Below are 12743 nucleotides of genomic sequence, written 5' to 3'. Positions count from 1 at the left end.
TTTAACTTTACTTATTGGAAAATCACTAAAAGTCAAATCTGTATCTTTGATGAGTAAATTAACCTTGGGTGGCCCATCAGTGGTGGGGGATTTGATGAATTTGACATACTTGTCACCCCGAGGCAAAGCCATTTGAATCAACACCTGCCTCAAAACAGCCCATACTCAAGTGTGTATGGAAACAATCACGATGCCTGTGTAAATACACTGGATCTCCAGCTGTGATGCACTGATTGTGGAAAGAAGCAAAAACAAAATGAGACGAATATGAAGAGACAGCTGTGTGTCTTCTGTTGTTGAAGCTAATAGTGTACACAAATGATGTGTGACAAGTCAAGGATCAAATTTTTCACTTTTGCATAAATAGCCACTGATTTTTCATAATCAAAATTGCTGTCCATATTGTTTATTGAAAATGAAGTACGATTATATGTATACTGGTCATTCCTCTGGAATTCTGTAGCTTTATGCTTGCATTGCGATGTAAGGAAATATTTCTATAAAAGGGTAAACCTGACTTATTAACACAGTGGTAAGAAAAATAATAGGATGGAAAAAAAAGCTGATGTTAGAGTTTTGATCCAGGATGGAATGGTTAAAAGTGAGACAACCTAACTGACAGTGTTGTCAGTGCGCGGGACTACTTTTTAAATTGTTGCATGTGGGTTGATTTTTTTTTAATGAAGTACAATTTCAGTGCTCCAACACCCTAAACCCCCCTATTGTCCAAAATCCTCCAAACTAAATGATATTTATTATATCAAGAATTTTTGTTTTCTTCTGATACATACAGTATATCATACATAGCCTACATAATAGGGACATAAAAATGTCCTGCATAACAGGAATTAGCTCAATATTGTATCTTCATAACCATGAGCATCTTGCATTAGGCATCTGTCAGCATGGCCTTTTTTCTCATTATGATCTTCATTGTCATGTAAGGAAATGGCAAGCATAAAATGTCAAACAGTGAGTGAATAATGTTCTGAGTGGGATGATGCACCGCAAATCTAAGTAGGACATTTGCCTAAAGCATCAGCACACAGTCTAATGGATAGTGTAAAATGTATGTTCCTTAATACAGTTTAATTACAGACTTTAATTCATCTTCATAACCTGCTTTGAATGGGTCTTGCTGATAATTTCACACATTTGACGATGTAACCTGTGAAATCCTTTTAATTACAGAAGACAAAGGATCACCAATAGACTTATATCATTGATTCATTGCAGAATAGTTAAACACTGCTGGGCTGGTTGATGTTTGGTAACCAGTCGGTAGTCTTTATTGTCTCACTAACAGCTTGTTATAGCCAAACATCACATTAAGTAGCTTATTATTGGGGCAGCTCTGAGGGGCCATTTACATGGCACACTAAAAACAAAAAAAATGTAATGCCTTTTGCCCATTCATTTACACAACAACAGCTTTTTGGGGGCCTGAAAATGCAAGCTTTCGAAAATTGGTTTCAAAGTGCAAGTTTTTGAAACCATTACCGTTATGGTTTCTGTGTAAACCACAAAAACACAAATTTGTGAAAATGGTGACATCATGCGCATGCTTATTACCTGTTCAGTCTCTAGAGCCGTATACAAAGTGACATCGCCAACTACTGGCCTAGCATGAATAATAGTTTTTTTTGTCGTTTTCTCAGATCGTTTTGACAACGTTGTCATCGGTACGTTAAAAAAGGAAAAACATTTTCGTTTTTAATACATTGTTGTTGTGTAAATGTACCCTAAGACTGACACTGTGTCTACGGACGAGACCAGTGTCATGTCATGCTGCACCGCAACAGCTAGAAGCTGTCTACACTGGACGCGACACAGCAGCCATTGCAAATCCATTTGCAAATCCTTCGAAGTAGCGAGATTGCTTGGATCACGTCAGAAATAGAAAGGGTCATCAGTTTACTGTTGGGAATTTGTCACTTTGCATCATGACGCTGCATCCAGTGTAGACAGAATCACTAATTATAAATGGGTTCTATTTGCTTTTGTTGCATCGCATCATGCCGCTTGCATCTGATGTAGACCCTGTGTAAGACTAAGAGCAGTTTCCACCTTTTTCAAGGTCTCAATAAATATTATTATTTGTGCCACTATTGCTATTGCATGTAGTTAGGAATATTGATTGGAATAAACCCCTAACCCTAAGTATTAAACTACTATATAGACCAGAATGTAAGTATCCATGTGTGAAGTAGGAATGCAATCTGGACATACTTGATCTGCCATGCCATCATGACCTACGGCGTTAGCTGCATAATGTTTCCCTACCATTGACGACTACCTTCCTTTGGCCTCATTGTAAAATAGTAAAGTGTTCATCAGATAGTTCTTCAGAATCTTACTGTTGGGCGAATACTGTGTATTTAGACATTAGACTGCTTATTTTACATAGTTTTTCATATACTAGAAAGCATATTCGGACGGAGGGATAGAGACTTGGAGTTGGGCTTTTTTTTTTACCTAGCTGCGACTTAGCATACTCTAGCAACCACCCAGAAAACCCCATACAACCACATAGCTATAGGCTAAACACATTCAGAAAAACCGTATAGCAACACCCTGGCAACCACCTAAAATTAACTATTGTTTTATTATAGTAACCATAGTTTTTTGGCAGATTGATTAACATTTGTATAACCACAGTTTTACAACAAATACCATGGTTAAACTATGGTTAGTGTAGCAAAACCATAGTTAATTTGTAGTTATCATGGTTTAACTATAATAACCATTTTTTGGTTTTATTTGTAGTAAAACCATGGTTAATTTTCGTAAGGAACACCTTAACTTTTTTGTTAAGTTAGTTAAATCATAACCACCATAAAAAGGGACTGGTGATTCATAGAGACTGTACTTCTCTGCTTGAATAGAAGCACAGAGCAGGTAATGTCTGTCTAGCCCACTGTCTGAATTGGCGGGGCTGGTCTTGGTACAGAGATTCAGTCCAAGTAGGTTGTGGGCCCAGTGCCCACACTAATCATGAGGTCATTATGGCCACTGCTGTGTCTCCGCCTGTGGGTTGGACTGCACCATTTGTAACCCAACAGAGCAGGAAATTTGGCACTTTAGCTGTGGTAACTCAAGCCTGTGAGATCCAGTTGAGGGAGCACCACTTAAAGAGGCTGATCAAATTGGGCCCCTTTAGAAATGAAGGCCGTCAGAGGCCAGGGAGACCTGAAGAGGGGGCGGGGAGGTGTCACCGTGATGCATGACGAGGGGTCTCCTCGTTGGTCGGGACATGGACGACTTCATACAGAGTTATTGATTGCCTGTGGTCCTCCCATCAGCCTGTGATTGATGGTCCTCTTTCTAGAGGTTGAAATATCAGTGCTGGCTTCTCCTCACTGCTTCAAATTATGATGTTTGCCTGGGCTAGTCATATGAGAGAAAGTGCTAAAGAGAGTGCGAAGGAAAGAAAGAGACAGGGAGGGTAAAAAGAGATGATCAAGGTGCTCAGGAAGAGGTAACGGCATCTTCTGACAGAGTCTTCCTGGGTTGCACACAGCAAGTGAACAGCATGGCATCTGGCGTCTCCGGTGTGAAAACTGAACCACGGGGAAGGGAGGGACCTAATAAACACCACGGGAGATTCATAGCAAACCAAGAGAAGCAGCCATGAATATTTCAGCTTTCTGCAGCTCTTCAGATATAATGCTCTATCTCTGCAGGCCACACAGATAAACACACACATGTAGAGGTTGGGCACCAGCCCCTGTTGGTGAGTGTTGTCCCCAGTGAAGTGTGAAAAACTGCTGAAATTGATTGACAGAGAAGAAGATGCATGTCAATGCTTGTAAATAATTGGATGTTATAATGGGAGTTGAATGCTGTAACTTACTGGACATCCAGTCAAGCAAAGAGAGGATGGAGGCTACGGAAAGACTTTAGGTCAGTGTTGATTGATGCAGAAAAGGGTAGAATGGATTGATGACTTGCATTTGTATGTGGCATGCAACAAATCATTGAACCGATAGGTCTAAATTGGGTCTTAGTAATACCTTAGGTTCAGCAGAGAACTGTTTTGAGAGTTCTTGAGGTGGCTCTTATATGCACCACAATATGTGGTTTTCTAAATCACTAGATGATAAAAATGTCTTTGTGGAACTTAAAAATGTTCTCCAATAACACCAGGCTTTAAAACCCTAAAATGAATAGATGGTAAAATGTTCCGTGGAAAAAAATCGAACCCAAGAACTGTCTGTATAAATGTGGAACGGGAGTGAAGCCCATATCATACTCATGACTATCATTCGTAACCACAGTGACAGTGACTAAAGGAATATCAAAGATGATGACTTCCATAAAACTGCTAAGTCTTCTCACATTTGAAAAAACAAGAGTCCCCCTAAAGTTTCATCATTCAATTCTTAATTAGCAGCTTTTATAGTAGAGTAGAGAGGGGAGCATAAGTTGAATACCGACCACAAAACTGACCAGAGCTCCAGTGGGAGACAGTGTCTGGATCTAAAGGATTCAGCTGACACATATAATGCCCGCATAATTACTAGAACCTCCTCCATTGAGCATATCTCTCCTGTTCTCTATGATCGTTTACACTGGCTTCCTGTTAAATATTGAGTAGAGTACACGATTCAGCTTCTCATTTTTAAAGCTCTTTACAATCTTGCATCCTCATATCTCTCCGACTTGCTTCATATTTTCACCCTCAAGCATACTCTTGGATCTTCTTCATCTGTTTCCCTTCTTCGTTTAGTCACTATGGGGTCCAGGGCGTTCAGCTGTGCTGCTTCTCGCCTCTGGAATTCTCTTCCACAATTTAATATGAGAAAGTGATTGACTGACTACTTTTAAATCACGTCTTAAAACTTATCTATTTAAATTAGCTTTCTCTGATAACATTTAAATCTTGTAATGTTAAACAGCTGTTGTTTGTTGTATTGCTGTCTTGTTTTATGACTATCACTCAACTGTACAGTGTCCTTGAGTGTTGCGAAAGGTGCCTTAAATAAAATGTATTATTATTATTATTATTATTATACATCATATCTACACATCTGGCAGTTACTAAACCACGATTGGAATCTTGTTGTGTCAAATGTGATAAGACTTCCCAATTTTATGGATGTTGCCATCTTTAATATTACTTTAGTCAATATCACTTCCATGGTTACACGCAGTGCTCAGTAGTAGCTGATTACACTGTAATCTGGATTATGTAGGCTAATCAGATTCCAAAAATTAAGTACTTGTAATTAGATACAATTTAAAAATGAAACACAAATGTGATGTTTATCTAAACTCATTTTTGCTTATTTGGTATGGTTGAATTGGATCATCGAAGGTCACCAGCAAATATAGTGACATTTAAATAGATAAAGTATATTTGTATTGTTTAAAATATTTAATTATTGCAGGTTAGCGTTATTCTGAGTTTGAGGAATACTGAATATGTTTTGTTCAAGTGAGATGAGTAAATGCATAGTCCTCCTCCTACAAACAATAGGACAAATACAATAGAAAAAAATATACAAATTAAATAAACTTTTTTTTATAAAATAAATAATATATAATAATAATAATTAAATAAAAGTTTGTAACATGTTGTAAGAAATACTACAGAAATTGAATAATCAATTATAAAAATAAAACACTATATAGTCTTCACTGTATGAATTAAATATAAATATATAAAAAAGTAATTCAGTCAAAAGCTTGTTAGCTTGTAAGCTTAATGTTTTTTAAATTAACATTAATGAAAGATTTGCTCCTCATCCTCCCTGACTTTGCACAGTGTGTGTGTATACACTGGGGGAAACACATACTTGCGTAGACCCCGGGGCCAGCTGTGTGCCAGCGCATCCTCAGTCAGGGAGTAAAACAACTGGCAGTGGGACATGTCCGGAGAGGCAAACATGTCCACCTGTGCAGCTCCAAAACGTCTCTAGATCAGCTGGAGCACCTGGGGATGGAGTCTCCATTCTCCTGGGAGCATGGACTGTTGTGAGAGCTTGTCGGTTGTGCGATTGAGCTCGCCCGGAACATGAATGGCACGAAGCGACCTCAGATTCTTCTGACTCTAGAGGAGGAGATGGTGGGCAAGTGACGTGACGGGAGCATAGACCACCTTGATGATTGCTGTACGCAGCGGCCTCAGTGTTGTCCATCCGGACCAATGCATGCTTGCCCTGTAGCAGTGATTTAAAGTGGCTCAGAGCAGTCTGTACTGCTAGCAACTGATGTGCCAGTGCAGTCGGTGCAACTGATGTGCCAAGGCAGTTGATGTGCCAGTGCAGTCGGTGTCCCGTCCAAACGCCCAAGGCTGCACGCCAGTTGCACATGGTGCCCCAGCCGGTGGTGGAGGCATCTGTTGAGACAACAACATGCCTGGACACTTGTTCTAGAGAAACTCCTGCCCATAGAAAAGCAAGGTCTGACCATGGAGTGAAGGTTTGCAGCAGGCCGGGGGGGGATCTTTTAGGCCCATCTCAAGACTCGGTCATGGATGCAGTGCTGAAGCGACCTCATATGAACTATGAAGCAAGCCGAGCGACGCTACTTTGGCTGCGGATGCTATATGCCCCTGGAGCCTCTGAAATAGTTTCAGTGGAGCCGCTGTCCTGCTCTTGAGCGTGTTCAGGCATGGACTGAGCACGCTCATTTGTGAGACATGCTGTCAGATTGACCGAGGCACCAGCAAAGGCAGGCAAAAAGGTGCCTTCCACGATCTGGTAACCTCTTCGTGCACTTCCGAGAAGAAAGGCACTGGGGCGGGGCTCTGGTACTCAGCATGGGCCGCCCCAAGATACCAGTCATCCAGCCTTGAACGTTCAGGACACGGTGGAGATTTCCACTAGAGCCCGACGCTGTCAACTGCCCGGGAAAGCCTTGATCAATGCTACTCTCCCCGAAGGGCAGCGCAGGCAAATCTTCATCCCCGGAGGACTCTAGCCCACCCTCCGATGCAGCGATTGACATCTAATCCTCCGCCGGATCCCCTAATGAAACGCTTGGTCCGCCATGCAAAGGTCCAGCAATCTCAACCGTAAGCTCCACAACTTGCTATGCACTAGAGGAGTGAGGGGCCCACGGAGATTGACTTGCCGGGGGAGCCCCCACTGTGATCCTCAGGTCACCCTGGCTATTCACAGAAGTAGCCCTCTACTGGGCAGAGCAACTAGATCTGGGCAAAGCAGAGGGGACTCCACCTCGTTTAGTTTACACTATAAGGTGATTGGGCTCTCAGGCGAGATCCCAATTCGTCAGTTCCGTTCTGACGTAACTTCGAACGTGACTGACTGAAAGGGAACCACCTAGCAATGCCCGTTAACCGCCCACAATTTTACCTTAGCATTTACACAATATATACACGGGCAAGAACAACTTATTTTTGTTGTCTTATTTTCTTATTAAAAATGTAAGAAATCTATTAAGTTTTTCTAGGTGGCAATATCTTAAGTTAAAAGTTCTTTTTTTGCAGATACATAATAAGAAACTAAAGATGTTTTTTTGTTTTTTTTTTGAGAAAAGCTATTTTTGGGGGGTAACTTGGTGGCTTAATGGGTAACACTGTTCCTTCACAGCAAGAAGGTTGTAGTTTGAATCCCAGCTGAGTCAGGTGGCCTTTCTGATGACATGCCTGACAGATGAATTGGAGACACTAGGTCAGTGTTTTTTTGTTTTTTTTTCGTCTTATCAATAAATGTCTATGAACTTGGATAAATGCAGCAATATCTAATAAATAAAATGAAAAAAATACTCACCATACTGATACTGAAATAAACCTGTCTGCTAGGTCATGGTGTTGTCATTGCCAGAGGTAGAGACACTAGATGTCTCTCTAAGATAGATAAGTAACATTAAATCTTTGCAACAGTGTAGACTTGGATGTAATGGCAATCGCAATACCATCTGTTGCTCTGTTAGTTATTATTGGCTGAGTCAGAACACAGAACACTATAAAAAAAATCGAAATCAAGCTGTCTGTCCTAACCCTCCTTTTACCTAGTTCCTGCACTGTAGGTAGAAACTCTATCACACTACTCTATAAGTCTGGTGTTATGCCCTGTTGCACTTTTTTAAACAGTACGGGTGTCCAAACAGACGCCTGTTTTATTCTGTCATCTGCAAGTGATATTGCATGCCTTTGTCCATAGGTCACCGTAGCCAAGTAGCAACATCGAGGTGACATTAAAGCAACAGAAGCCAAGCATGGTGGGATATTGTACAATATTGTGTTACTTTTTGTTGATGAATAATACATAAAACAGAGAGATAAGCTAACTGTAGGCTGTAACAAGCACAGTCTCCTTCCTCTGCGACGGGAGGCTGTGACTGATTGATACCTGAGCATGTAGAGGCAGCGGCGAACTGTAAGTTGAAGTTAGCTTACTTGCATGGTGTGGGCTTTTACCTTTTGTTTGAAAGTTTAGATCTTAAAGCAGGTGTTCATAGGTATTTCGAGAAACTGCAGTGTTATTAACTATATTGTAGTTCTTTGCAAATATAGAAAAACTTGGTTTGTTTTTACAAAAGACAAAGCATTAGAGCTATCTGTGGAACTATCTGTATTGCATTTGAGTTGTACAAGTTATGCTGAAAGCATTTCTTTCAATGCCTTAGATTAACTTAGTAAGGGCAGGGCTAGGTAACCAAATTCGGTCGATTTGCTTATATTCAGGTGTGGGTTTGGCTGCAATTTGTTGGTTTGAATGTGTACGTGTACATGTGCGTGTGTGTAAGAGATGTCTTAGCCACAACGAGAAAGTATAGGGATGTGATTCTGATTTGCATCTAAAGTGTCAGGTAAAGATCAGTTACATGTTTTTGATTCAGTGACGATAATTGACCTTGGGAAGCAGTTGGTATAGATAGTAATGGCTGGGTATTATTACAGTACATCTATTTATAATATGTGAGGTCAAATGTAACAAAACATGTAGGATAAAAAGTTACTATTGTTGACTTCTTAATGTGCATAATTATAATGTATATTCATAAAACAATGCTTGTATTTTCATATCTAATTTGCTAAGCCCCCCCTTTTTTTTGTTGTTGTTGCTGCAAATACACAAATGCTTAAATTTAGCTTGATATTTATTTTAGTGGCTTGAAGATCATTTGTAGTAATGCTAAATGTGTCTTACAATAAGTCGTTTTCCTCTGTATACTTTGTCCTGCTAAGGTTAAACTGAAACCTCAACCCGCTCATAGCCTTGTAAATTAGCTCAGGTCTCTTGTCTTTCTTTCCCTGGCGGTCCTGGCTCCTGTTTCCTTACTCTCCTCAAGTTGCTTCGACTTTTGTTCTTTAAAAAGGTGAAATAAGGAGACAAGCCTTACCATAGAGCAAAATGCATTATCTTGTAATGTTCCAGAGTGCTGAGCACTTTCATGAAGTTTCTCTCTGGATGCAAAGCAGGCAGAGATGACATCTGGCCAAAACAGGTATGCAAATGTTGGGTGAATTCACTATTGCACTACATTTACAATTGCTCCACTTTTGTGCACAGCATTTCAGTGCAAAACACTGCACCCACCCGCAATACAGTTTAGCTAGGTGCTAAACGCTCTAAAATAGTGCTGTGTCACATAAACATAAGTCATAGTCATTCTTCTGATGGCAAACCACTTCCTTTCTATGCAAATTAGCCTCATTATGGATTGTACCATATTCACTAAGATCATTGCTATTTGCCTTTTGCTATTATCGCTGTGGTAAAAATAATTGTATTAATAAAAGAATACATTCTGTTGTGATGGCTGAAATAATTCAGCAAATCATGTAGATGATCGTTATAACCAGGCAAATACAGATGTGTTGTAGTACACATTTTAGCATTTCACTTTACCTGATTTGCATAAATGCTTTAGTTAACCAGATGCTAAACCAGTGCAGGCAGCATGTGCAAATAAAATGGTACCAGCTCTCATTCTTAGTGAATTCTCCCTTGTGTGTCTAGCGAAATTTTGCTTTGATTTAGTAATATATCCTTATGTACCAACAGTTAATAAGGTACAAAATTAATGCAAACATACATGGCCTACTTCACTTTTGATTGATTCAAGGTGAGTCTTGCTGCCAAAAGGTTAGGGTGGGGGTTCTCAACTCTGGCACTCGAGGTCCACTTTCCCGCAAAGTTTAGCTCCAACCCTAATCAAACACAACTGAACAAACTAATCAAGGTGTTCAGGATTACTAGAAATGCTGCGTTCACGCCATGTGATAATTATCGTAGTCTCGAAATGACAACATGTGACGTTATATTCAGAGCTGTTCACGTCCTCAGACACTATGGCTCCATTATCAACGCCTAAATGAATCTGCAGCGGGCAGGTGGTACAAGTAGGAGCTCTCAGAAAACTTACAGACTGTAATTACGAGGTCGTGAACAGTTTTTACAAGTTTAAATCGTGTAATTTCAGTAATTACGACATGGTGTGAACACACCTAAAGATACTTGCAGGTGAGTATGATCAAGGTTGGAGCTAAACTTTGCAAGAATGTGGAAAGGTGTTCTGGGAGGTTGCCAGAGTGTGGTGGTTGTTATGGTGTTCTGTGTGGTTGCTTGGTGTTTGCTCCCACATGAAAAGAGTCCATCATCATTAATGCCTCAAACCCTAAGTATGAGCCGGAATAGTGATGCTTGCCTTTGCAAGGCCATTTAAAAATGCATACACTAATGCATCTAATAACCTCTAAGTACCTCAGGTAGGGGAGGTCATGTTACATACTCACACCCAATGTCTTGTAATTTGTGAATGCTAAGGTGGGCTAGTCTTATCTTTTGGTTTCTCCTGTGTCTCTGTGTCATGGAGTTTTGTAACATATAGAAGCTCAATTCATTATTAAACATGTCTGGAAGTTCCTCGGCTACTATACATTGAGCTGTACATGTGCTCAGTTACATGCAACGTGGCCTCGCTGTTTAGAAGGCTAATCACTTGGCATAAGTAATGACTGATAATGTCCTATCATGCTCAAATTACATTTTATAACAGGATTGGTTGTTTTTTAAACTTGTTGTTATAATTTACGCTGGTTTTTACCGAAATCAGGCAGACCAACATGCTCCCTTTGACTGCATAGTACTGTATACTGAAACATATTAACTTAATTGCCACTTTCTACAAATGGGTGCAAAATATGAATGAACTTGAAACTGAGCAAAAGGAACCACTGACAACAAACAAATGTTGCAGGAGTAGGTAATAGGATTGCAGATTTAGCCTAGATTAAAATGTCCCTCAGTAGGGAGCTAATTATTTTGGGACCATGCGTTGGTTTGTAGTGGTTGATAAGCGTATATGTTTGATAATTTTCTTAACACATTAACTCCGGTAATGATTGACTGGGTTGAATGATTGAGCGAATTATAGAAAAAAACAGTCAACACTACAATTTGTGTTCCTTCCACCATGTATAACATTTTTTTATGGAAATAAATGTTCCAAATTATGTTACAATTTTAAGGAATCTACATACATAATCTTTCATTTTAAAGAAAATGGAATGCATGCCTTTTTTGCTAAAAAAAGTAATGGGGCATTAATTTGTACTCTAGAAAAAATGGCAAAAGTACTGGGTTATGTAAATACTAAACACTGCATGAAAAAGCTTTCTTTGGTGTACAACCCTTAACAAAAGGATAAGGATGCTTTCTAAGCTACTCTGTCTTGTTACTTTCTTTGGGTTAGAGAGGTAGTCCCCCTGGCGTCATATTCTTAGTTGTTCTAACTAGCTTTGGCACCTTTATCAATGAGAATCTAAATGAGGAAAGGCTCATGGCGTAGTCAAGTAATTCCTCTTAATCCCAACATATCTTCTGCTGCTTAGCATTGTTTCTGGTGCCAGGCATGGCTCGCTGAGATTAGCTTTAGCTGTGGTTAACTCCTCCACAAGTGTTCACACGGCACGACTGCCTCAACAGAGTCAACATGGACTTATTCAACAAAATGTTCATCGACCAATTAAGAAAAGAATGTAAGTGACATGTTGACCTTTGCTGTTTTCATCTTGAAAGTAGGTTTAATTGTGGTTAGGGTAAAGAAAGAGCTGGTTGAACTTTCACCCGGTAGGGTCACAAATGGTGAATCTGTTAGACAGACAGTATAATAAGATCAGTGATTACTAACAGTACTTACAGAATGGCAAGTTTGCTTAGCTTTTGTGTAGACATAATGTGGTGTTCTTCTTTTAAACTACATTTTCTAAAGTATTTATGCCTGATACTACTGGCATGGCGCCCTAGCATCTTTTGCTACATGCAGGTAAACTCATGGCAATTATAACAGAAGTCACAGATAATTTTGTTTTTATTTTATTTGAATGGAATCCGCAAACAGTGATTGAATGTCATAAATCTGAAAGCAATACAATGATTCAGAATCATATTTAATAATAAATATATTTAAATCTAAGCTGTGACTGATAATCTGGTTTATTTCTGATAATTTTGTTTTTGCTATTAGAAGTTCTGAATGGCTGGTAACTTAAAAATGTAATAGCCATATGGCTGGTGAGTAAAAAAGTTCCTTTCAAACCCTGACTGTTATAACACAGAGGTCTTCAACCCTACCGCTCAGGACCTACTGTCCTGCAGAGTTTAGCTACAATATCCTCTAATCAAGCTAATCAATGTGCTGAAGCAGGTTGGAAATAAACTTTGCAGGACAGTGGGTCTCCATGAGCAGGGGTGAAGACCTCTATTATAAACAATTCCTCCCATTTCAAGGTAACTCAGCAGACTACTTTGTTTATTTCATTACTTTTT

At 39.6% G+C, this 12743-nt stretch overlaps 1 protein-coding gene across 4 annotated transcripts in view; it reads left to right on the top strand.

Annotated features, from left to right (window-relative positions):
- The first annotated feature begins 11822 nt into the window (after nucleotides 1-11822).
- Nucleotides 11823-12743, top strand: part of myo3a (myosin IIIA) — a 77687-nt gene continuing 76766 nt past the window's right edge. For 2 of the 4 annotated variants that reach the window (XM_084102518.1, XM_084102517.1), the window contains exon 1: nucleotides 11823-11953. In XM_084102518.1, the coding sequence (XP_083958644.1) occupies nucleotides 11952-11953 (2 nt within the window). In that variant the 5' untranslated portion in view covers nucleotides 11823-11951. The remainder of the gene's footprint in view (nucleotides 11954-12743) is intronic. The other 2 variants (XM_084102519.1, XM_084102520.1) reach the window with 1 other exon arrangement.

This window comes from Abramis brama (genome assembly GCF_963993115.1).
Source record: "Abramis brama genome assembly, chromosome: 24".
Lineage (NCBI taxonomy): Eukaryota > Metazoa > Chordata > Actinopteri > Cypriniformes > Leuciscidae > Abramis > Abramis brama.
Note: the sequence above shows the minus strand (reverse complement) of the source record. Positions and strands in the feature narration are given on the sequence as shown.